General features: G+C 39.7%; 3 protein-coding genes across 7 annotated transcripts in view; 2 read left to right on the top strand and 1 right to left on the bottom strand.

The window, feature by feature from the left end:
• The window catches only part of agbl4 (AGBL carboxypeptidase 4), a 432,158-nt gene extending 430,402 nt beyond the window's left edge, over window positions 1-1,756 (top strand). For all 3 annotated transcript variants that reach the window (XM_044361590.1, XM_044361591.1, XM_044361592.1), the window contains 2 exons: window positions 408-501; window positions 625-1,756. In XM_044361590.1, coding sequence (XP_044217525.1) covers window positions 408-501; window positions 625-730 — 200 coding nt within the window. In that variant the 3' untranslated portion in view covers window positions 731-1,756. The remainder of the gene's footprint in view (window positions 1-407; window positions 502-624) is intronic.
• A 1,499-nt stretch (window positions 1,757-3,255) lies between these two features.
• Window positions 3,256-17,499, top strand: spata6 (spermatogenesis associated 6). Of its 3 annotated transcripts, none has more exons than XM_044361306.1 (12): window positions 3,256-3,415; window positions 4,635-4,772; window positions 5,125-5,173; window positions 5,302-5,343; window positions 5,467-5,591; window positions 6,357-6,437; window positions 8,954-9,403; window positions 9,837-9,959; window positions 10,781-10,883; window positions 11,227-11,267; window positions 11,493-11,653; window positions 14,217-17,499. In XM_044361306.1, exons 1-12 carry the CDS (start codon window positions 3,332-3,334, stop codon window positions 14,329-14,331), a joined length of 1,512 nt encoding a protein of 503 aa, XP_044217241.1. In that variant the 5' UTR covers window positions 3,256-3,331; the 3' UTR covers window positions 14,332-17,499. The 3 variants fall into 3 exon arrangements, with proteins under 3 accessions (XP_044217241.1, XP_044217243.1, XP_044217244.1); XM_044361308.1 differs by having other exon boundaries at window positions 3,256-3,412; XM_044361309.1 differs by lacking the exon at window positions 9,837-9,959.
• Window positions 15,291-25,095, bottom strand: dnttip2 (deoxynucleotidyltransferase, terminal, interacting protein 2). The gene is made up of 7 exons (XM_044361305.1): window positions 24,961-25,095; window positions 21,083-23,187; window positions 19,946-20,084; window positions 19,656-19,751; window positions 19,278-19,442; window positions 18,928-19,037; window positions 15,291-17,844 (listed from the first exon to the last, which is right to left on the bottom strand). The coding sequence occupies exons 1-7, from the start codon at window positions 25,033-25,035 to the stop codon at window positions 17,751-17,753; spliced, it is 2,784 nt and encodes a 927-aa protein (XP_044217240.1). The 5' UTR covers window positions 25,036-25,095; the 3' UTR covers window positions 15,291-17,750.
• Between the last annotated feature and the right edge of the window lie 158 nt (window positions 25,096-25,253).

A 25,253-nucleotide genomic window follows, 5' to 3' on the forward strand; every position in this document is an offset into this window, starting at 1 on the left:
TAGTGTACAGTTGGTTTATCAAACCTTCTTCATTAAAAATAGCTGCCTGCTGCTGCTGGAAATGCTACTGATAAGAGCAGTAAAACCAAAACAATGAGCTGAAAGAAGCTAAAATAAAAAATCCATAGCACTGAGAGACACTGCTGGTTTGGATGATGATTCTCTGTGGACACTATGAATGACCCTTCTTTTCATTACACATATTTAATCATTTGACCATATAAGAATATTGATCACTGCAGCTTTAAGTTTCACTCCACATTTTTCCCCTTCTGCAGTGGTTATATGCCTCCAAATGGGGTCCATATGCCAGTTTGTGAACCAAACATTTTGGGAATGTTTTGAGCAGTGTTACCTTAGACTCATCCAAAGACAAAAAGACAAAAGCTTTAACTCGCTGTCCTCAGATATGAAACTGGGCAGGAACGTGGCTCGAACCTTCCTGGATTACTACAAACTCAATAACCTGATCAAGGACAACAGACCAACTCACATTAAAAGGTAAAGCATGATTATTCATTTTGCATATTCATACTCAATCAAATTAATGTATTTTTATTTTACCATTTGCTGAACTTTATACACCCATCTCAGTCATTCATGTTAATATGTTTCTGTGTGCAGTCCTGAGGTGGTGTCCCAGACAGACGACGGCAATGGAAAGGGCAATGGTGTTGGCAGAGACACAGCGGACAGAGAGAGGGAGAAGAGCCAGAGTGTCAGGCACTAGACAGACGGACAGACGGACACAGACTGAGCATGTATAAAATGCAGAGCGCAGTAGCAGGAGGATCCTTCACACTTCATTGCCTTTAGAAGCTCCACATCTCCCTGGCTATAAAGACTTATTTTCACAGATTTGTAATGGTGGGATGACTGGTCCTTGCAGGACTAAAATCAGAACAAGTTTTCTCTTGGGTTATTTAGTAACTATAAAACGTGGACTATTGAATTGCCCAGAGGAGACAGACTGGTAACCATCTAAATTCCATCTGAGGCCTTCATTCAGCAGCTCCTTTTTTGTGTATACAGTTGTAAATAAGTGCATGCTTTCCTGCTATGACTGATTTATTTTATGACTTAACTGGATGGTAATAATATCTCTGTTGGTATTATAATTAGACTAGTCATTTAACAACTCATTTTTATCACTTAATGGTAATGTTGTTGGTCGCTCTATTTTGGCAATAATAATAAAATTATTGTGTGTGTGTGTGTGTGTAGAGCAACAGAGAGAGAGAGTAAATCAGCAAATACATGATTTAATTGATTTATTTCTGTCTGAAATGTGTCCCCATAATATTTTTTGTGTAAATTTTGTTGTGGACAAAATCAATTGAATTTTTCATCATTTGGCTTTATTATCTAATTTGAAACCCTACAAAGTGAGGCCAGGGTGCAATCTCAGTCCAGTTCTCTTCAATCTATATATCACTGAATTAGCAAAGCAATTAGAGCGTTCCACGGCACCTGACCTCACCCTGAATGACATGGTGATCAGGGGTTTCCTGTATGCAGATGACTCAGCGTTGTCTGTCAGACCTGGGTCCTGACGGTAAACACAGCAAAAACAAAGATAATGATCTTTCAGAAGTAATCCAGAAATCAGGTTAACACACACAATTTCTATTTGGACACCACTAAATTACAACACTTAAATTACCACTAATTGGAAGACGCCAGTTCGATTCCCGGCTCCTCCAGTCCGCATGTCGATACTGAACCCCAAATTGCCCTGTTTGCCAGCAGTGTGTATGTGAATATGCATTAGATTAGATCCTGATGAGCAGGTTGGCACCTTGCATGGCAGCCTCTGCCATTAGCGTAAGAATGTGTGTGTGTGTGTGTGTGTGAATGGGTGAATGCTGACATGTAGTGTAAAGTGCTTTGAGTGGTTGGAAGACTAGAAAGAAGCTATTTGAATGCAGTTAGTTTACCATTTACCTTGGCCTCAACATCACATACACAAGAAGCTTCAACATGGCTGTGAAAGATCTAAGAGTCAAAACAAGGAGAGTTTTCTATGCAATAAAAAGAAATATTAAAACCTACATTCCAATTAAAATCTGGTTAAACATTTTCCAATTTGTACTAGCACATCAAGTTCTGTAAGAACATCCTGCATGTCCAGGAAAAGACACCAAACAATATGTGCAGAGGAGAACTTGGCCAATACCCCCTCACTCTAAAAATGCAAAAAAGATCAATTAAACTTTACAATCATCTAAAACCAAATAACCCACAGACATACCATCACAAACCCTAACCTGCCAGAATCCCCTTAGCCAGCTGGTCCTGAGGCTTTCTGCAGACAACTCAACATGTCCCAGACAGCCTCAGGACAACAACATCAGCTCAATCAGACCAAACCAAATTATAAACACTCAAAAAGAAAAATATATTGCATATTGGAAAGAAACAACCAAAACACATAGTAGATTACACTGTTATCTGGCCCATAAAAAGAGAATTCACACTAGCAAATTACCTGAAAACAATAAAAACTCCTAAATTAAGAAAAGTCTTGACAGTGTACAGACTGAGTTAATACAGACTAGCTATAGAAAAGCATCGCCATATACAGAGCTGGCTGTCAAAGGAGGAGATACTCTGCTCCCAGTGTGACAGAGGAGAGACAGAGCTACACTTTCTCAACTCATGTCCGAAGTACCAAACTTTAAAGGAGAAACATTTTCCCAAATATGACCCAAATATATCCTGAATTTGATTCCAAGACAGCTATGCAGAAATTCCCATTTACTGAGAGAAATCCCCAAATTTGAAATGAATGCAGCAAAATTCATCTCCTCATGCCTCCTCATGAGAACAACTAGTGGAAACTCAGATGAAAATAAAAAATGAATAATGATCTTTGTGCTTGTTGTTTGTTTGCTTGTTTAGTCCTACACCTGCTGAGTATATTGATTTACAATAACTTCATGATTGTATTTTGTTATTATTTATTTGCATCAAAACAAAACCCTTTGATAACTTAATCACAATTATTATTATTATTGTTATTATTTGTTCTTTTAATGATTAATTCTTGCTTACATCCACACACACACACACACACACAGCAAGTATTAACGATACTACTGCTGCTCTTTTCCTGTTTTAATTTATGAAATGTATTTATTTAATTTAATTGATTCTTGATGCTTTGGCAATATTGTTGTTGTGACACTCATGCCAATAAAGCAAATTTGAATTGAACTGAACTGAATTGAGGAAGGTTTTGATTTGCCACTCATTGGTCACATGACTGCACATCCGCTCTCTGACTGTTGCTGTCTGGCAGCTATGACAACAAACTTTGAAAGTCGGATGAATGGCTCCTGTGAAGAAGAAGCTCTCCTTCTCTAAATCGCATCAAAAGTCTCTGAAATGCACCGTATACCTGGACATTCAGGCAGTGAGTTCTTCCTTGTGCTGCTCCTTTGCCCCAAATCTAACAAACCGATCTGGTAGTTTACTAACTAGCTAGGTTAGCTAGCAAGTTTAACACTAACTGTTACATCCTCCGCCCTTTGCAAACCCTTAGGTTCCGTAGCCTAAAGAGGGTATAAATGTTGAAACTCTGACTAACCAAGTTCACCAGACATGCGTTTTTCTGTCTAAACTTAATGAATAGCTTTGACTTTGTTAGTTATGCTGTGACGTGGCGTTTGCGTTAACTTTATTTTACAGATTGATTAAACCGTTAGAGGTTTAGTTTGTATTACGTTGTTTTAATATCATAGGATGTAACTTAGTTTTCCTAATTTGCAATTCACAAAATCACATCCATGTGAAATATTCTGTATAACTAATTTATTTCTTTGAATCAAACTAAAGCTAATAGAGAAGCCCCTGAACGTCTGATTTAGGGCTGATACTAATTAATTATCAGTTAATCAGCTGATCATTAGCCGATTAATCGTTTTCTTTATAAAACGTCAGAAAATATTGAAAAATGTTGATCACATTTTCACTATGTCCAAAGACATGACATGAAATGTCGTTTTGTCTAACTAGCAGTCCAAAGATATCAAGTTTACAATGATATAAAACAAAGGAAAGCAGTAAATCCTCACATTGGAAATGCTGAAACTAAAGAATATTTGACATTTTTGCTTAAAAGATGACAAATGATTAGTCAACTCAAAATAGTTGTTGATTAATTTCCTGACGATGATTAATGGACTAGCCTAATTGTTGCAGCTCTAGTCTGATTTAATTAACATGGGTTAACATGGGTTCAAAAGTCTGTATAACTTGTTTACAGCCACTGTCAGCAAAGTTTTTGTAGTAGTTTTAATGTGCAAAAACCCTAAATTGTAATATGATTTGGTGTTATTCCCAATTTGTATGTAGAAGTAATTTAACTTAGCTTTATTTGTTTCGCTGTTTAATTTGTTATCTTAATTAGGTTGCAGTGAACAAAAAATAAGACTGACAGTGGATGAAAACTGCGGATTTAAATTGATTGTTGAAAGTGTTTCTGTAGCACATTATGCTACCTCGATCATTTATGCTTTCATCATGTATGTATGTATGCATCATTCTGGACTGAGCTAAATTAATCTGAGAATCTGCCAATGAAGGACACATATGAGTCAATCCAGTCACCTAATGACCCTGTTTAAATGCAGGTCACATGTCCAGGTGTGCTCCTATCGAAGAAGAGTGATATCTACCTCAGTGTGTGCATCATGGGCCAGTACAGGAAGACTCCATGTTTGCCTCCTGTGTTCCCTTTACTCTTCCACCACAAAATGGTCTTTGTCAAGGTGAGAATAATGACTGTGTATAAGCAAAGTGGCATTCTAGTGACTCCTATCCATCGTACCTTTTATCTACACCTAATTAATGGTTAATATCCATACTAGTGTGCATATTCTTGTTACTTTTTAAAATATGTATCTTATGGCTATTTCTGTGCCTTCTGTTCTTCCACGTTGTCTTTTTTTTTAAATGCAAACCAGCAACCCTGGAGTTTGAACATTACTTACTCCTACACCTGATGAAAGAAGCCTTCTTTTCCCTGGAGAGAGTGTCAGGGTTAGATACCTGGCTGTCTGTCAGTCTCATCTTGTTATAAGTATTGATTTGCTTTGTCTGTACTCTTGTCTGTTTTACCAGACTTTCCCTGGCGTCGTTGACCCTGCTGATGTAGCTGACCTCCTAGAAGGTAAACGGCCCTTTGAGATTTGCTTCCTCATCTTTTACCCCTGAATCCTGTGCTGTGCAAGCTCATAGGCTATTAGCTGTGATACTGATCATTAGCTCATCGTCTATTTGTGCTTCCCTTCCTCTCAGCTGACACAACATCTTTTGAGCTGATTCAGTTGGTGCCTCCAGGTACGCTTTCTAATGATGCCATATGGGCATGTTATATCCCCACTGTATCCAGTCATTACGCTGCAGAAACAAGATCTCTAACTTGGTTTGTGTGTGTTCCTGTCTGTCTGTATATGGTTTCAGAGGGTGAGATCCTAGCCAAGATGGAGGAGAGCAGCAGAGATTTCCTGTACCCTGGTCCCAGACTGAGCTCTAGAGAAGGAGCTGCAGAGAGAGAGATACTAATGAAGAGGTCTTCCTTCTTCCCTGTAGGCTGCTTTCTTTTTCATTTCTTTCGAACTGCTCCTTCTAGCATCAGGTGTAACACATGTCAGTCATGCGTGCAGAGGTACCTGAGCTACTGATTTAGCAAATTCAAATGGCACACTGTTGAATTTGTTAAAAGAGGGAGGAATGTTCTTGCCAGTCGACGCATTTAAACATAATTGATGTGTTGCAGCGACCCCATCAGAAGAGTTGTTCTCCCTGTGTGATCCAGCTTGATTGGCACCAATATTACACATGTCATTCATAGGTTGGAGAAGTTGCTTTCTCTAAATGAATCTCCTCCTAAATCTCAGTGACCCTGTGTCTGCACACATGACATTCTTGTCTTACAGAAAATGAAGTATTTTCTTCAGATAAGACAGCACTGCCCCTACAGAGCTGTCGTCCGTCTTCGCCATACAGACAGAAAAACTAAACTGAGAACTTCCTCTCTTTTCAATCTCATGTCATCAGGCGAGGCACTAACTGGCTTATTTAAATGTCTTTAAACAGTCTTCCCCTCACCGTTGCTTTTGTGTTTGTGTTTGAGGCCTCCATAGCAATTTAGATGTCTCTCTCCAAATACTATATTATTTATACATCACTGGAGCCTTTCTCTTTTCTGCTATTTGTTTTTCTCAAGCCAGGCATAGATTGAAGATTTGTGGTTGTAAATTGGTGTTCCAAGCAGCGCTGTTATCTGTCCTTTTGTCTTCATCTCCCTGTTAAAGGTGTTTCGTTTGTTCTTATGGTCCCTCACCCTCTAGGGAATCTCTCCCAAAGTGGAGTTTACCACGACATCAGTCATCGAAGAGAGTGATGGGAGAGACAGCCCAGCCACCTCACCTGTAAGTGTGTCATTTTTATTTCGTGTCATAGGTCTTTGCATACCTGCACACACACACTGTCTCCGGATCTTCACATTTGTTGTATGTTTGTTTGCTTTTGGTTTATCTGAGTTTTGTCTGTTGTTGATCTGTAAAGCACTTTGTGTTCATGGCCTTTCACAGCAGCTTAATCAAAATTTAAACAATTAAAATTCATCAAAGTGCCAGTCAAGTAAGCAGTCACAAGACAGTCCAAACTGTCTGGAGTTTGAACACATTACAGCTACATACTCAGCATTACAGAGTAAGTGGTAGCCACAGCTAATACAGTGAAGATTCATCTCTAGAGGGCTCTAATGAGCGGTATCGCTCGCCATCAGATTTGTCTGTCTCCACCATACATACCCACCTTCTATTGTTGCCATGGCTACTGCATCTATCTATCTATACTGGCAGTGTTTCAAGGGTATCTGTTCTCTCCTTGTGAATGTAATTACGGAGACGCAGATCTCTGGTGCTGATAGCGAGCCTTCTCTCACATCTCCTCCTCGCTGGGAGTTTACACAATTTTTGTCACAGAATCAGTCAGTCAGTCAGCCATTTTTTTGCATTAACTTCCTAAGCTGAGGGTCACCTAACTCTTCCAATGTGTGCTTGTGGATTTTAAAGGTTAACTGCGCTCAGTTGCATAAAATCACATTCTACTGTTTGAAGGATTTATTTCAGTCTGAGTCTTTTTCTCTGCTTTTATCAGTGTGGACACTCCAAGATTTATTTTATGACATATTTTCATCCATTGTCACCTTCAGTATAATCCACTTAATGATGGTCCTGTGTGTATCTTTGCATTTGTGCTAGGGCTGAATGACTTTGAAAAATATCTAATTGTGATTATTTTGACTGATATTGCAATTGTGATATGATTTGCGATATTAGAGGAAATGATCATTTTTACATCATTATTCTCATTTTCTTAGGTCTGTAGGATATGAAGTGTAGGTCAGGACATCTCTGCAGCACAATATCTAATTGCAAATGCTATTTTGACACACATTTTGCCCCCTGCGATTTGCAAATTTCAGCAAACCATATTGCGGTTTTGATAAAATATCAATAAATTGTTCATCCCTAATTTGTGTGTGAGAGTCTACTCAGCAAATGGATACTGGAAGGACAGGATAATTCTCCAATGGTAGACTGTAAAAGAAGGTTCCTTTGAAGAAAAAAAACCCAGTAAGAATGAAAATCTTTCACAAACAGTCCTTTTAGTAACATATGATTCATCACACAGCAGTTGGCATGTTGTGCCAAAAACACTTCCATGCATTTCCCAGGTGCAGTAACCTAAGCTAAGCTATTTGTTTAAATAGGATGTCATTGACAGCAAAGCAGATTGTCAGAGTGTTCTCCTGGCACCTCAGGGGGATGTCTGGATCAGAGCACCGCTGTGGCTGTCAGACAGTAGAATTTCTCCATTTTCTCTCTCCTAATGGCTCCTCAGCATAGGAATTACCCTGACTGCCTGCCTGCCTAGCTGACAAACCATGTCCTGTTTTTAATAGAGATTTAGAGTGATAGCACCTTGCACAAAACCTCTGAAACTGCACTGATGAATATACTCTAGATTTTTAGACATGTTCTTGTGCGCTTATCTTTTGTTAATCGTCATCCTTCTCATTTAAATTCTGCTTTTAATCCCAAGGTAATTTTTATTATTTATCCACAGCCCAAGCTTTGTTGAACGGTGCCTTTATCACACAAAACCAACAGTGGAAATAGCAGCTAATCACATCAGACAAGCCTTCACCACTCAGTTGGTGACAGGGAAAGTGACTGACTCTCAGTGACCGTCCAGCAGCAGGAACAGACAGAAGAGCTGAAGGAAGTCGGAGATGGTGAAGGATGTGTGGGAGGGAAGGGCATATTCACCTTAATTCCATTAAATCAGACCATTCTCAAATGGCAACCTCGATGAGGATTTATTCATCATTTAGTTTCCCTTAAAAATAGTTTTAATGTTGTGTGATTTCCCTAATTAGCATTTAGATTATCTTTGTTTTACAGCCACGTAATGCCTCTTTATCATATTAGACTGGAGATGGCCATCAAATGCAATTAACATTTTATCTTAACTTATTTATCCCCGGTTGGCATTACCCGCAGGAAGTGGGATATTGCATCGGAGAATGATGTTATTGGCCATTAGAGTTATTGAAGTAATTCTGCAGAGGTTGTCTCCATGGCAGTGCCGACTGCGAGAGCCGTTGTTGTTCTAACACTTAAGCCGAATGATTTAGCTAATGGTTTAATGGTTTTGTCCAGGGAGAACAAGTCTGTATCCAGAGTGAGAGCAGCTGTCTTAATAGCTAAAATGGCTGACGCCTCTGTAAAGGAATAACACTGTGGTCTGCAGAGAGATCTAAACTGCTGAGACAAATGCTGTGCGTCACCACAAAACGGAGAGCTGTGAGGATAGCTTGACATGTTTGAACAACATATCAACATTTCTCTCTTTCTCTCTCTTTCATAATCCGCAGCCTCAGACCTCCCATCGTTCTCCAGCGATGCTGTCCAAACAGAGTTCAGCAAAAAAGTCTTCATCATCCAAATCACCGTGTCAGTTGCCATCCAGCATGCATTTTTCCAGAACAGATGATGGGAATTGTATGTCTTCAAAAGGTGGGAAGGAACAGCTAAATGTTGAGGCTACAATTACAAACTCCACACAGTCATCTACATCCAGACGCTGTCCTTCTCCATCCCCGTCCGGCCACAGTCCCCAAAAAAACAGGACACACAGAAAACACACTGCTCTCAGAGACTCTGGCTACCAGCAGCCCACAGTTTCCTCCAGGACTCGGGCTTTGTCCCCGTACACCCACCGCAAGATGTGCCAGCTTTCAGAGGACGCCAGGCAGAGGCTCAGCCATCTCCGGCTTGGGCCTCACCACTTCAGGAAGGAGACGGAGAGCCAGCGTCCCTTCCTGGTTGGTAACTTTTACATACATCCCTTCACACTGAAGGCAGCTGTCAAAACACTGGTGTGATTCCAACAATACATGTGTTCGGTGCACAGGGGTTATGAAATTAATGGGCTCCTGAATTGATGTAGTTCATGCCTCTGTGGGAGCTTCCTAAATTTTAACTTAATCTAGTGGGCAGATTAAGTGGAGGGCATAATAAGAGAGCAGTGTTAATCTTTTTACCTGAGCCGTTAATGGATTTCGACGTCACTGAAAATGTTTCACTATGTCTGCATGTAATATGGCCTATTATCCTCGCTGAGGGACTTTAGTACTCTTTAATAGCACAAGTCCTGTATTTAGGCTGGTACACAGTTATTTGTTAACATTTTAATTATGGCCGTATCACTGCTATGAGAGATTTGCATATAAAAGGAGTGATTTTCTGATCACACAGCCTCTGGGAATATACATTGGATGGACAAGAACAACACAGCATCCTGTTCTCTGCCCCTCCCTCCACTCTCTCTTCTCCCCACTGTATTTCTGCCTCTTCAATTACATCAAATCTAATCCTGAGGTATGAATATCAAAATCCATGAGCACATCGTTATTAAAAGAAGTGATTAGGAACGGAGTTGTTTTTGTCACACTCATAAGTGGAATTTACTAGAATACAACGGGCGTTTTATTAAAGAGAGGAGCATGTTTTCCACTCTGGTTTTCCTGGGGGAATCTTCTGTCGACAATTAACCCTGGTAATTGAGAGTCAAGCTGCAATTAACAAATAGATACCTAATGAAGTAGCTTAGCCCCATGGTGAATGCATTATCAGTGCATGTGGCAGAGACTTAACTCCTGGTTTATGTGTGTAGAGGGAAGTACATTCCTATAGATAACCTGACCTATGTTGTTTGAGATTGCCATAGGTGGTTCTTCTGTAAAAATCTTTGTTTTCTTTATGTCTTATTGTGAACTTCATGCTGAAGTGATCGAGGTTGAGATGACAAACAAACAGCAGGGCAGATAGACATGCAGGGCAACACTTCCTTTATTCTGCTGCAGTCTGAAAGAAATGAGTGAAGAATGTGTGTTGTCAATTTCATTTACTTCATGTAGCCAACAAAACCTGTCTAATTTTTGTTGTAGCATAACTTATTGTTAGTTTTTAGATTGTGTGAGTTATTGTATTTGATCAGTATAATGTTTCAACGTGGAAGACAGAATACTCTCTGCCCATGATTATGATGAGTGGTAGGATGATGGTATAATAATTCAGACAATAAGATGAACTAAAACTTGCAAAGTGATGAGGACCTGAGTGCCAGAACAAACTTCATATGCATGTGTTTTACTACTAAACTTTTACAACTAGATTATTTTTCTGCGATGTTATTCCAGGTCTCTCGTTGCGGTAGTGTCTCTGGAATTGGAACTCCTTCCTCCTCTCCACAGGACTGTAGCGCGCATCGTCGCACTGTCAGCTTCTCACATGATCACACTGGTGGGCCTCATCACTCATTAACAAACACTAATAAAAGTATTGTTACACACCTAAGGCCATGCTACATATGCCGCATAAATAACTATCTGGTGGCAACTTTCTTGGCAAATAGTTGTCAAGTTTGGCCTCATGTGAGTAGAGTAATATTTATTTTATTTATTCAGTCATTTCCAGTTTCCTTAGTAGTGTCACATTTTTGTGTTTGTTGCTATGTAAAGTTTGACAACAGCTGCTTATGTTCAAGAAATAAATTTTTTTCATATTTCAAAGAAGTACTGTTATGCAAACAGTTCAAAAGCTACTGCGAGTTTCCTTTTTCATAAAACTTTCCTATTTTTTGTAGATTCTTCTCTCCTGGAGAGTTACAGACCGCGATCAGCCAGAGTAAGTCTAATTCTAACATTTTAAAATAACTGATTCAATAAGCTAGCATTTTGATGCAACAGCACATCAGTAGCACAGAGTTAAGTGTTCTGATATTGTATAAGTTGTTTTGTAGTCATGACACAGTGTCTCTGTTCTTGTTTATGCTAATGTCTTGGATTTCAAATATTTTTAAGATGGAACATCCAGCTGACAAAATTTATTCAGTTAAAACTCCTCTTCCAGGTGGAGTCAGGTTCTGTGAGGGTCCAGTCGTCTCCGGGGACAACATACAGACATGAAACCCAGACAAGAAGCCCTGTGAGAGCTGCTGCCTCGGCTCAGTCCGCCCCGACTGTGTCAAAATCCAGAAGCCCTCCGATACTCAAACATTCCCTCAGAGAAAGGTAACATGTCTATTCGTAACCATTTCCCTCAACCTGAAGGATTTCCACAGGCTGTTTTTTAAATTTTTGTAAAATGAATGGATTTGTTAAAATCAAAACATCGCTTTGCCTCAACATGAAAAGAACACAATGACAAAAAGCCGTTAAATCAGAACAGAAGCCTCTAGAACCAAATTTGAGACTTTTTCATATTTTATTCTTCAAAGGCTCCATGAATAACCAAAGCCAAAATAGTTTGTCGGCAAGTTGCAACCTATCAAAAATCGTGTGTGAAGCTTAGTCTGCATATTGACTACTAAAACTTGATGTTTACTTCCTAAAGGGAGACCGTGTATGTTGTGTTCCTTGTTTTGGTGCATTAACAGGTTAGCCAGGCTGGTTGCATCACAAATCCTCATCGCTTTCTATTGACGTTATGACAAAATGATAAAATATAAGCAGTGGCAGTAATTAGCATGCCTGTTTATAACTTTGTATTTTCACTTGTTGTTAGTGCTCTCGGTATCTCCTCTGAGCCCTGAGTTTGGCTTCTCTGGCCACAAATCCTAATGATTTTCTTCACACTCACGCCAAAGCTGTAGAAAACACAATCCTCTTTCTGTGGTGTTTGCCCTGAATTTATCCTGATCCATCTGTGTTAATCATTGTTTGCTCAAAAGATCTTAAAAGCAAAGAGGCACCCGCATGAGTTCCCAATTACAGTATACATCAAATATACGGCAATCCTGTGAGATGTTAGTCATACACTGCCGCCGCTTTGTGTGTGTGTGTGTGTGTGTTCGTGCGTTCATACACATCCAATCTTTAATTTTGATCACACTAGACAGGCAGGATGAATTCCCCTCCACCTCTTAAATTACAGAATCTGATGTCTTGTCATGTTTGTTCATTACTGAGAGAGGAGGCAGAGAGAAGGGAAAACAATGAGGAAAATGGTATTGATTTGTGTTTCAGTTTCAGTCTGATGCATTTGACCCGATGTACGCTTTAATACATTCAGAGAGACCTTGTCATCGATCACGGCAGCTGCGAGTTGAACACACCAATGGGACCGATGTTCCGTTTTGTTTGTTTGTTTGTTTCTGCTCTCCTTTCCCTTTCCCCTCTGCTCAGTCCATAAGTAAACATTAAAATCAATAGACAATCTTAAACTGCAAAGTAAATTGTAGGAAATGAATGATACTTTTCTCTCAATTGAAAACGCGACAGGAGTTGCAGGGTGGGAGATTAGAGTGGGCCTTTGTAGATTCCCTCCGACAGAGAGAGGGGCACGTCTTACCACGAATCTTTGATCTATAAAGAAAATGACAGATGCCAGTGGCGACGTTTGCCCCCTAAGCCCCGAAGTCTCAGTCTATTCATGTCTCCGGATGATTTGTCCTTGATGACTTTTTGAAGAAGGTAGTGAGTTTATCTGATTACAGATGAAAAGTTGCCATTCCCACTCTGCGAGCCGGGCCAAGGCACCAGTCAGTCAGTCAGTCATCACCCTTCCACTCCCGACAAATAGACGTGGATGAGAGGCAATACTGGAATTTATTACTGTTCACTTCTGTCAGTGCAATCTGTTATTTCATAACTGCCTGTGGCCAACTTGCAGACACATTTATATTGTGTTGATGAATCATATTTGTGCCTGTTGTTCAAACGCACAGTTGGTTCTGTCAGTTGTGAAATTCTTATTTTTTTTGCACAAAAGGTTCAATATAAAGGAACTAAATACAAAATGAACTTTTTAGATGAAGGAAACATTGTCATTTATTTCAAAGTATATTTAAAAGTATGTTGTTGAGCATAATACATTTAAAGTGTGTGTCAGTGTACTGGTGGTGTCAGCCTTGCATCAGCTCACCTGGCTTATGTTGGGTTACAGCACAGACTAGTGGACAAAAGGAATAACAAAAGCAGGCCCTGTCTGAGTTATATTATATAGTGCAATTTTGAAAATCAATTAATTATTTTAGTCATTTTTCAAGCAAAAATGCTGGATCTCTGGAGTATTGGCTGCACAAAACAAATAATTTGAAGATGTCACCTTGGCTATGGTGGTGATAGTCTATTATTTTTCACTATTCACATTTTATAGACTAAATGTTTAACAAAAAAAAGATAAATTAGTCCAATGGTTCCAAACATTTTTGTCTTGTAAGCCCTTCAAACTTGCAATTTCTACTTTCTAGGTGACCCCTCATCACCAGTTGTGACCAGTTCAACCAGAGATTGTCCTTGTTTTATGTTAATAGTCCTGAAGAGATTAAATTATATACTATTATACTAATTCATCAGGCAAAAAGGGGTTTAAGAGACTAAATGCAAATTTTAAAAAATAAGCGTAACTTCAGAAGTGTATAATTTTTGCTTTGCAACATCTTGTGGGGGTCCCGACCCTCAGGTTGGGAACCACCAGATTCACTGATAATGAACATAGTTGTAAGTCGCATCCCTACTAAGATAACAAACAATACAACACTACAAAGCTTTATGTCAACCCAGCGTGATGCAAGACTCTGTGACTGAGACTCAGTTGTTTGTTTTGTCTCTGTTTTGTTTCTGTTTTCTTCAGGCTCCAGAGCAGTCAGCCCAGTCCATCCTACAGGGAGCAGATCCACCGACGAGTCCAGAGGATTCTGCAGACCCACAGAGCCTCGTTGGACAGCAGCGTGAGCTTTGACCTTTAACCTATTGATCTGACCAAAAAGTGACATAATCGAGGACTCGTCACTGTTAAGCCAGTCACTCTAATAATGCACACTTTGAGTTCAAAGTTAAAAGTAGATATTCTTCAAACTGCACTAAACTGTTGCTTTTTACCTGCCGAATGTTCTATCTGTAGGAATCGATGCACACACACAGACACTAACACACCTCCTTAACCGCGACATTTATCATTCAGTGAGTTGAACCATCTCACACACATGTATCTTCATTTATCTCCCTTTTTGATGTTCATTTAAATTTCAAACCTTCCCGAGCACCTGCTGAGCAGCGTTTGTCGTCATTAACGTTTGAAAAGGCAGGGAAATTTGCAAGGGTTACATTCAAAAGCAGAGCAGCACCGCTTCCCTCCCACCCATCAGCTGGGCTGTTTTTAGACACCCTGATGGTGAAACCAAACGGAGACTAATTTCTCTAAAGCTGTGTGTGAAATTGGCTCAGAATTAAAGAAGCAACATTGTGTGTGTGTGTGTGTGTGCGCACACGCGTGTGTGGGAAGGAGACGTAGTGGCTGTAAGCTGCAGCTGTTAAGAGCTCATCTCTCACAACACAAAAGAGAGACAAGAAGGTAGCCAAGAGCCACCGTTGGGAGCCAGCAGCTACAAGAGACTGAAGAGATTTAAGAGAGAGAAGGAACAAAAGTAATCCTGAATCAAAGAGCAGGAGACACAAAGAAATTTAGCCTTAACATAAATTAAGCCAGCCATTCAGCTTCATAGTGTTACACTGAAGTATCAAAACTGTATGTAGTGTTTCTGTGTACATGTGCCACTGACTCAGAGGTTATCTGTTCTTTATACATTATACATAATAGTTCATTCAGCCACAGTGACTGCAGATGTAATGTGTGCGTTGAACTTACAGACCAGGTGGACACTGTACTTTGAAAGATACTCAATGTATTAAATGTTTAAAAAAAAAATTTAATAAGGGAAAAGGTCATACAAAGCTTCTGTTTCCTTTGATTTATCATTATCAGCACTGGTACCTCAGCTGAATCTGCAGGCTCTGATTAATTGTCAAACCAAATGCCTCCTGTATTTCTGTCTTTGACCCATATTGTCCATACGTCCCTCTTAACTGCAGTAACCATGGAGCTGAAGGTTAAGTGTCCCATGTCTTTCTCAGCCTGTGTGTCAGACTGTGATGCTAACTTAAAAGATGGCGAGCTGAAGTACAAAGTTTTACTTAAAGTTTCTAACAGAAATTAATCCAAATTACCCTGCACTGCAAAATCTGCCAAAAAAGTGTATCCGACCGGTGGGCTCTTCACTGAATTCTTCACTAAGTAGAATATATGTGGTGATTGAATTTTCCACTCTACATGTACTTCACTTCACAGCAGGTAGTAGTTTTAATCACCTTGCTCACTATATCTGCGTTAACATCTTCATCACCGAACTACATTTGATTCAAATTAACAGTTTAATTTGCAGTAGTGATACATTTTCAAACATGGATATGAGCGACTTGATGGTCATTCATATGAAGTCATATCTGGATGTGCGTCCCCTGCAGTTCTTCCTCTGGCTATTGTGTTTTCTCTTTGTGCTGAAATCCTCACAGTCACAGTATAATATTTCAGTCAAAGCTTGACAGCTGCTCAAACATTTGTTTTTATTCTAATTCTCCTTCTGCTCTGTGGTCCTTTCATAGTCCTCATAGTGCCTTTGATATCAGAATTACAAAAACAGTCATTTCGTTTTTCTCAGTTGCTTTGCTATATTTCTTAGATCAGAATTGAAATTCTCAAAAGTACTTGTTCAACCTCCACATCATCTAGTCACTTGTGCACATCATAAAAGCAATTTCTCATTCTTTTGAACAAGTTGCAAATGCTTTGGTACATTCATGCAAATGATTAAGTACAATTGTCTGCTGTTTCCTACATTATCAATTGCTTATGTCATGTTGATTAAAGTGTATTATACTGGTTCTCTGTTGAATAGTCTGACCCCCCAAAACATCTCTGCATTAATTCATTGCAGAAGTCATCACATGCAAAATGGTTGAACCAGTTGTCAATATCTGTCATATTTTTTTATACATTTCTATTAGAATTTTTTTTGTAAATGTGTCCTGAATTGATGAATTAATCAAATGTGAATGTTGACTTTCACTAATGAAGGGAAATGTGTGAAGTATTAAATCAACCAGTTCTCTAAAATAGCTCAGAGGTGCATCTGTTTGCTACAGAGCACAACACAGTGTTACAATTTCTGACAATGGAAGAACAAGGAAATGAACTGAGTCAACAGGTGGGCAGAAGAGGAGTAGAGAAGGCTGTGTGGAGAAGAGTTGGGAGGCAAAACAGAGGAAGAGGTCAAAGACACAGGCATGTTCCCCATTAAATAAGGGCCACAATTGTGGACCATGTTCTCAATCAGGGCCTTACGGTGACTGAGGCTGGTTGAAAGGTGCTGCCAAATGTTGGGAGAACAATTGTGTGTATGTCATCCACCAATATGCACTGTACTGTAATACTGTATGCTAAGTGAACACAAACACACATGTATACGTGTATTTTTCCCCACATAGGACTGCAGGTCTACCTCACAGAGGACACTGTTATATTGCCAACATGATTAAGCATTTTGACTATCTTGTGTGTAAACAATGACACAAGGACTTGTCATTCTGATGGCACTGACAGGTTCATTGACAAATATTTTATTTTTGAGACATAAACTAAGGATTTTGTGAATGTTACAAGCTTTTGCAGGTAATCCATTGTGTGGTGCTGTTTGTACAGATTGTTTCAAGAAATGCAATTCGAGAAATGTACCAAAGCGACTGAGAAAATTTTTAAAAAGAAACTATATTTATTTGGACTGTCATCTCTTAATTTGAGTGGCTACTACATAAAAATCTCACACGATTTGGTTTGGTCACAAACTATGACAAAAGATTTCACTCTGTTCAGCCTCACTAAGTCTATTTGTCCAAAAGTCTTTGCAGGAAAATCAGTATTTCTGGTTGTGATGGAAACACTGTTGCCAGTCAAAAGAAAATATTTTAATGTTCATTTGATTACATGTATTGTGTTTTTGTATTTTTTGAATGATGATGATTACTGTGCAGAAAAATGGAAGATAAAGGTCCATTTGATTAAAAAAATGTTTCAGTTTCAACCATGTACACTGATAACTGTACAAAGTAATGTATATCTTTAATAACATGCTTACTGAATCAGTTTTACTGGTCTTTTCTGATCTGTTTTATACAGTTTTTCAATCCATCATTAGAGATGAATAGTCTTGAATGAGCAGGATTCAGTAAAGCTTCATGAGGCACCATGAAGTGAAAAATGATTTATGCTCCAGTCACCTGCTGAAGAACTGAGTCGATAATATCTATGAAAAGCCTCTCAAAGTCTTCAGATTTACTTCTTATGGAATTTCTTCTTCTTCTTCCTCTTGCCAGCTCCGAGTGCTGCTTTCTCCGTCACAATGTGCTGATACTTCTTTTTGTTCTTACTGGGAAGAGAAGAGAACAGCATATGTTATAAGTTGAACATAGATTTGGCCAATCGTGAAAATAAACAGGGAACAATGGGCATTAATTTGGGGAAATTCCTTTGCAAATTTGACAAGTAACTATACATGTAAAATATATTCTAATGCCAAACAGGGTTGACAAATTCAAAATGAAAATGTGCAAAACTCTAATGATATACAGGTTCATTCGGTCCTTTCTGGCCCTTCTCTGAACTGTACCACAACAAACATGCAGTACACCTACACACACTGCAGCACAGAATATAGAGCAAACTAACAACACTGTCCACACCCTGTATACACAACCAGCACATGTTTCATATTGCTTTTGTTCCTTCTTCACAAAGCACAACATTGTGCAGCGTAATGACAAACTGTTGTGGTGTTACACAGTATTCTGTGACCTGATGGACTCTGAGCTCTGGAAATGTGTGACCCTACAGAAAATACTTCAAATGTGCCAGTAGAAATTAGTTAAATCTTTGGTGTCATAGAATCTGACAGATCAAAGTTTTTTATGCAACAAAAAAAAAAACAGATGATCTTATAATGATGTTCAAGGAATGTCTGCCAGATAAAGATCAGCAATATAAATCATTTTGTCACCTCAGATGTCTCTTTTTTTTCCCACTGCTGGGGCAAATTACCACTAATCAATAAGTGTCAGCGTTCACCAATACGCTTTTCTCCACTCCACTAGTAATATGTATTTGTTCTACTTTTGCAGACCAGCTTATGTCTCTAAAGTGAGGAATTCACATGTGAACGTATACAAATGTCTTATTCGCAATTGATATAAAATTGAACCATACCACATGTTCACAGTAAAGAAAAATAGTTAATCATGGCTCTGGTAGATATTTAGCTAAACATTATTTGTCTTATCACTATAAAAATAAACCAGGTGATGTTGATAAGCTGTTTTTAGGGGAGTATTTTCTTTTAGGGGTAAATTAGGGCTAGAGTGAGACACGCTTGAAGACACGCTACTTCTAAAACACCTCTAGTAGACACTGTTTATCCAGTCAAACAGTTTGTCGATGTGACTAAATTTCAACTTACTGCCTGAACTCAGCATCAGCCAGCAGCTCCTCCACCATGGTTCTCTTCCTCTCCTTCTTGGGAACACGGGAATGATAGAAGTCGACTGCGCTGTCCACCACTGTACCAACCTGTATCACACACACACACACACACATTTAAAAAAAAATACTCAAATACATATAAATACAGTAAAGTTTGATTCTGACATTAAAAAACATAATTCCTGTGAGTACTGCAGATTGGATTATTTGTACCTTCATACAGCCAAACCCTTACAAGAAGACATTTTGAAAAATAAAGATTTATGACCACATTTCTAAATAAATATAAAAGATTGATGACTCATGTTTTTATTTTTTTTTAGTGACCTGAAAATACTTGGGAAAACCATCTCTGTCATTCTTCTTGTAGAATCTCTTGGGATCCAAGGAGCCTCTCATCTTCAGGACTTGGAGGTCTCCTTTCAGCTCCCCGGTGATCTCAGGGGCTTTCATATTAAACCAACCGTCCCCTGTTGTTTTCTCACGCTCCGCCTGGGAAAAACAATTACTCCAATGATTTCAAAAGCATTTAGAATTGGAGTAAAAAAAATGCAGTTTTTATGATGACCACATGTTCAGTAGAGGTCAGAGTTTTTTGGGCAATATGTGTCATTATAACTGATTTTACAACGATGAAATCTTAGTGGATATTAATGTGGACCATCTCCTAAACTTCATCATCAAACATCAATTTGTAAAACTTACTCTGCGTTTAAGTTTCAAGGCTTGTTTGGATTCACTGTAAGGAGGCACTGCATCCTTTTTTTCAAAGTCTGGACCAATCATGCTCTTCTTCATCACCTGTGAACAACAACAAAATACTGCATCACACCACTAACGCAGAGATAAAAGGCTAAAGTCAAAAAGAAGTGGAGAGAAACCATGAATAACACCATCTCAGGTGTTATTGGATTTATTCGTCCTTGCACAACGTTCATTATCCATTCTGCATCAGAGATCACCTTCAAAAAGGGAAAAATCAATCGCTTATTTACCTCATCTTGGATCTTCTTTTCCTTTAGTTTTTGCAGCGAACTGGAGACAGGTTTTGATTTGCTGCCATCAAAATTGATGTATAAACCCCCGAGCTCCTTCATTCTGATGCCGGGGTCAATACGGCTGGACAACTCTTTCCTAAAACAAATTGGCACAGAGAAAATTCCTCAGGAGGTGCAGTCATGTCTCATTTCTCACCTCTGCACACAGTTATAATCAAATATAATGTAATGATGTGTTAAAGGATAAGCCAGATGATGTTCTACTTTTTTCTTTTTTGTCAATAAATCCTATGAAAAGAAACCAACAAAAACTTGATCCTACTAACAAGTATTGCCTGTGTAGCCAAAGCCTGATATAGTTTATTCCTCTGTGCTTGACAGCTGCATTGTTGTCCAAAAAACATACAAAAACACATCAACCAGCCACATCATAGCACTGGATGACATGTTCCTTAATTATGATGAACGTAGCCACTGTAGTTTGAGTCAATCCCACATATGTCCAAACATCAATGTGTATTCAACTGCAGCTGAAAATAGCCCCTCACAAATGCTCCATTTATTCCTGTTTGAGTATCATTTGCTAAAAACTACAGTGCTCAGTTGTGTTAGAGATTACTAGAGCTGCAACAATTAGTCGATTAATCGACTGACCGAAAATTAATCGGGAACTATTTTGATAATATAAAACAGTCATTTCAGTCATAAATAAAATGCCAAAAATTGACTGGTTTCAGCTTCTAAAATGTGATGATTTAATGTGTTTCTTTGTCACATGATTTGGACTGTTTTGGTTGGACAAAACAAGACGTGAAGATGTCACTTTTGACTGGGAAATTATAAAAGGCATTTTTTTATACCATTATCAGAAATTTTATAGACAAAACGATTAGTTTAAAAAATAATCTACAGATTAATCAATGATGGAAATAATCATCACTTGCAGCCCTAAAATTGACTCAACCTTTTTTAAAAATGTCCCACAGAGGCTTCCGTAAGTGTAAGTATTGAGAGATGCTTCATCCTTTAAATAACCGTTGCGAATGTTTGACCCTGACTGATTTATTTCTGTTGATATACATGTGACAGTTTCCAGTTGAATGATCTGATTCTGCGACCTATCTTATTACTTACGAGTGAGGATCTCTACTTGAGAAGAGAATTTCTGCATCTTCATCATCATCATCCTCCTCCTCCTCATCCACAAACTCCTCATCTTGCTCCTCCTGCTCAGCTCCCTCTTTCCTTCTGCCTGCCGCCGCCGCTTCCTCTCTCAGCCCCTCCTTGTAGTAATCCTCATCAGCCGCTTGTCCTGGCCGCGTGTCAATCATAAACAGTCCCTCAACTGATTCATCTGCTGCTTCAGACTTTTTGGAGGGTCTTCCTCTCTCCTCTGCCAAATCCTCCTCTTCATCCTCTTCCTCTCCAGAAACTTCCCTCTCCTCCTCTTCTCCTGCATAGTCATCTTCATCCTCATCCTCACTGCTCACCAGCAGGCTGACTATTTTTGTTTTCTGCACAGTGACGTCTTTAGGTTGCTGTTCAGAGTCAGAATCCACTGTGATCTTGTGCTCCTGCTTAGATGTCACCTGAATGGCCTCAACTTGGACCTCACTGGAGTCAACCACCTGCTGAGCATCTCTGTTCATTGTACTGACTTCCATTTTCTCCTCCTCACTGGACTGTGTTTCCACAACAGTATCCCCGCCTATATGCTCAACTCCCTGTGATGGATGGGTGTCTACATCAGCCACTTCCATGGCTTCCTCCTTCTCTTTAGTCTCCTCTGTATCTTCAGAAGCCTTCTCACATATTGATACTGTAACTGATGGCTTTAACGGCTCTGATGACAGGACTGTTTCCTGCATCATTTCCACTTCTGAGGTATCCCCATCCTTATTTTCAGCACGTGGCTCCTCCTGCTGGTCTCTGGGCGTCACTGCAGCCTCACAAACAACTTCAGCTTCTTTAGCACAACCAGGACCATCTGATACTGAGGGATATACATGAGAATCCTCTTCTGAAATGACATTAACTCCCCTCTTCACATTTGCTGAAGCCTCATTTGATGCGAGATCAGTACTTTTAACGCCTTCTTTCTCTTCTAATATTTGGCTCTTATCTTCCTCCAACAGTGTGCAATCTGCATCCTCAGCTATCAGAGTACTTTCTAATCTAGAGTCATTTAATAAACTATCCTCTTCAGCCGGCTCCCCGGTTTTTTCTAGAACAATACTAAGATCCTTGACTGAGCGCCTGGAGGACGGAGCACCTCGACTGCTGTTACCTGAGCCTGTGCGGCTGCTGCATGGAGACCCTCTGCCACGTGAGGAGCAGGGGCTGCCAAGTGGGGACTGCATGTCTGTCAGCTCAGAGTCTGAGTCCAGAACTTTGGGACCCACGGATTGGGTCTTCCCTCGTCTACGAGTGGTCATACTGTAAGTGGGCCCGGACTCAAACCCTTCAGAGTCACAAGACCGAGGCTCACTAAAATCTACAGCAGTCTTCCCTCTTGCCGCCCTGCTCCTTCGGCCTGTTGGGGCAGGAGAGCGAGAGCCTTCTGAGGCCTCATCTAGGTCAATGGGAATAGGACGTGTTTGCCTTCTGGATCTCGTCGCACTGCGGGTTGTGGACCGAGAAGTCCCCGAGACACTGGATGTGCAGCTCTCGGCCTCTGAGACTTCAGAGTCCTCAATTTGTCGTCTGGCAGATGATCTGGTGCGAGCAGTTTTTCGCTGACTTCTGGTGACTCTTTGGGATTCGGACACCACAGAGCTGCAGGACTCTGTTTCGAGCACAGCGTCAACCTTGACATCTCCTGCTTCAACATCAGCTGGGTCAGATTTTTCAAGAACCACCTTCCTCCTTGTACTCCGGCGGCTACTTTGGCTGGCTTTTGAAGCAGATACTGCAGAAGAGCACGATTCCACCTCAGATACCTCATCTTCCTGACTTCCTGTGGGGGCCTGTCTCCTCCTTCCCCTGGTGCGTGTCACTTGTGGCTCGATGTCGGACACCGCAGAGCAGCACGACTCCAGATCTGACGTGTCTGCTTCATGGACAGAGCCCACAGGAGTGCAAGGCTGTTCTGGACTGTGCAGTCTGGAGGCTCTGGTGCATCTTCTCAGCGAGGTCGGTGGAGACGCTGGTGGGCTGCTGGTCTTCCCCAGGGCCTGCTGGATAGGGGTTTCTTCTTGTTTAGCAGCCCTCCTGGTTCTTCGTCCAGTGGATGGAGTGGCCTGTGTGGCAACAGTAAGACCAAGTCAGTAATACAGTTGGTTTTACAGCAAGCTTTACCCCAGAGGATAAGGCTGGCATTATTCTTAATTTTCTTAACAAATTACATGACAAAACACAAAGCAGTGATGTGTTAGTTTGTCTTTAACCCCCCTGTAGACTCAAGCCCATTGGTTCCTCCTAAAGATGTAAATCACAAATATATCTATTTTTAAAAAGGCTTAGTCATTTCCTAAAACAGCTGGGCACTGTAGTTTTTAACAAACATTACCTGAACACGAATAAATTGTGCATTTGCTAGTGGACTGTTTTCAGCGGTGGATTAATACACATTTAGTGCTTTGAGTATTTATGGCAGCAGGACAGTGTATGTGGGATTGGCTCAAAATAAACTCCATGGCACAGAGTTTTGTTTTTTACATTGCATTTGTTGACAATAAGAAAAATATAGAGTATCATTATCAGCTTTAATCTTTAAGTGCTGATTAGTGAACCAGAGATGTGATAACATTTACAGTTCCCACTTTATAAGAACATACTCATACGAGGTACTTAGGGGCACTGACTGAACACAAAAAGATCAGTAATACTGTCACGAGGAGTACTTTATGTCGGTTGTATAATATCTTCTTTGACTCTGGAAGATAACTTTGCTATCTCAGTTTGGGCTTGGAGACTTAAACAGAAAGCTTGTGTTACAAACTGGAGGGGACGTGGAGTTTGAAAGATCTGACCAGGCAAGATGGGTCTAATGCATGGATGCATTAAGAATACTACTGGAAGACACTTAAGTTGCATTATGCAAAGCATAGGATCCAGTGTTTTTGGAGCTTGACTCACACTAGAGACTAAAAATCCTTAGCTGTATCCCAAATCCATATAACACATATTACACACTTCTAAAACTACTTCTGAGCAGGTTTGCAGTGACAAGATTAGTCACTAAAAACAGCCAATGTGCATTACAGCTGAAATGATTAGTTGATTAGTCAATTGACAGAAAATTAATCGTGAACTCTGTTGATAATCGATTAGTAGTTCAAGCATAATTCAAGCATAAATGCTGAACATTTCCAAAAATCCAAATGGATCATTTTAGAGTTTTGGACTCTTGGTCAGAAAATACAAGCTCATTAAAGAGCCACATTGGACTTCAGGCATTTTTCACTATTTACTGACATTTTATATATTAGTCGATTAATCGAGAATATAATTAGTTGAGTCGTTCATTATGAAAACGTGTTAGTTCCTAACATGCATCATATGTTTTTTAATGTACTGGTAATATACAATGTTCTCATACTATATAATGCAAAACGAGAATGGGAAAAAGTTCCTCACAGCTGAAAAAACACAATTGTGGATACATAGTGGTCAACCAGCTGAAGAAACACCCCAGAAAACATAATAAATATTTATACTGTATATCTAAATAACTTATCTTGCAGTGTCTTTGTTAAATTTAATTGGCTGTGAAATGATTGTATTGAGTCAAAATAGTGAGACAGCATTTCGACCTGGTTTTCAAAACACACTGAAAGCTCTCACACACTTGCACTTTGGAGTTTTCGATCATCTATATGATTTTTCTTTCGTGTCATAACATCGAAACGTTTCTAAACTATATGAAGAGACTTGTAGTGTCCACGTGAGTTTGACCAGCGACTCACAAACCGGCTAACTGACACGCGACTGGCTTTATTCTGCTCAGACTAAACTCTATTGCTGAGCTCTGATCATTTACAGGCTTGAGGATAATCTCTTTTCATACATACCTCAACCTCAGAGGGCTGGTCGGGGTTTGTTTTATTTGGGGAGTACACGCGTACTCCTCTCCTGGTCGCCACCATCTTGCAAACTGACTGTCTCTCTCTCGCTCACTTCCGGTTAGAAGACTACGCTTGACTAAGCGATCCACGGAAATAAGACTCAGGTTGAGCAGACGATCACAGAGCAATTCAAACGCTGAGGTATATAAATATTTGGTGTATTTATTTATTATACTCACGGAGGAAGTATTCAGTTTCTTTGCTTAAGTAAAAGTAGCAACACGGCAATATAAAAATAA

The sequence above is a fragment of the Thunnus albacares genome, chromosome 9 (assembly GCF_914725855.1).
Source record: "Thunnus albacares chromosome 9, fThuAlb1.1, whole genome shotgun sequence".
In the NCBI taxonomy this organism is placed as follows: Eukaryota; Metazoa; Chordata; class Actinopteri; order Scombriformes; family Scombridae; genus Thunnus; species Thunnus albacares.

Bases quoted from the DNA above. Each gene is read 5' to 3' on its own strand.
- dnttip2 (XM_044361305.1), bottom strand. From the start codon at position 25,035: ATGGTGGCGACCAGGAGAGGAGTACGCGTGTACTCCCCAAATAAAACA. The intron at 19,752-19,945 runs GTAAATAAGCGA...TGTTGTTCACAG, and splicing joins AAAAGAAGATCCAAGATGAG to GTGATGAAGAAGAGCATGAT. The intron at 19,443-19,655 runs GTAAGTTTTACA...TGTTTTTCCCAG, and splicing joins CCTTGAAACTTAAACGCAGA to GCGGAGCGTGAGAAAACAAC.
- spata6 (XM_044361306.1), top strand. From the start codon at position 3,332: ATGGCTCCTGTGAAGAAGAAGCTCTCCTTCTCTAAATCGCATCAAAAG. The intron at 10,884-11,226 runs GTGGGCCTCATC...TATTTTTTGTAG, and splicing joins CTTCTCACATGATCACACTG to ATTCTTCTCTCCTGGAGAGT. The intron at 11,654-14,216 runs GTAACATGTCTA...TGTTTTCTTCAG, and splicing joins AAACATTCCCTCAGAGAAAG to GCTCCAGAGCAGTCAGCCCA.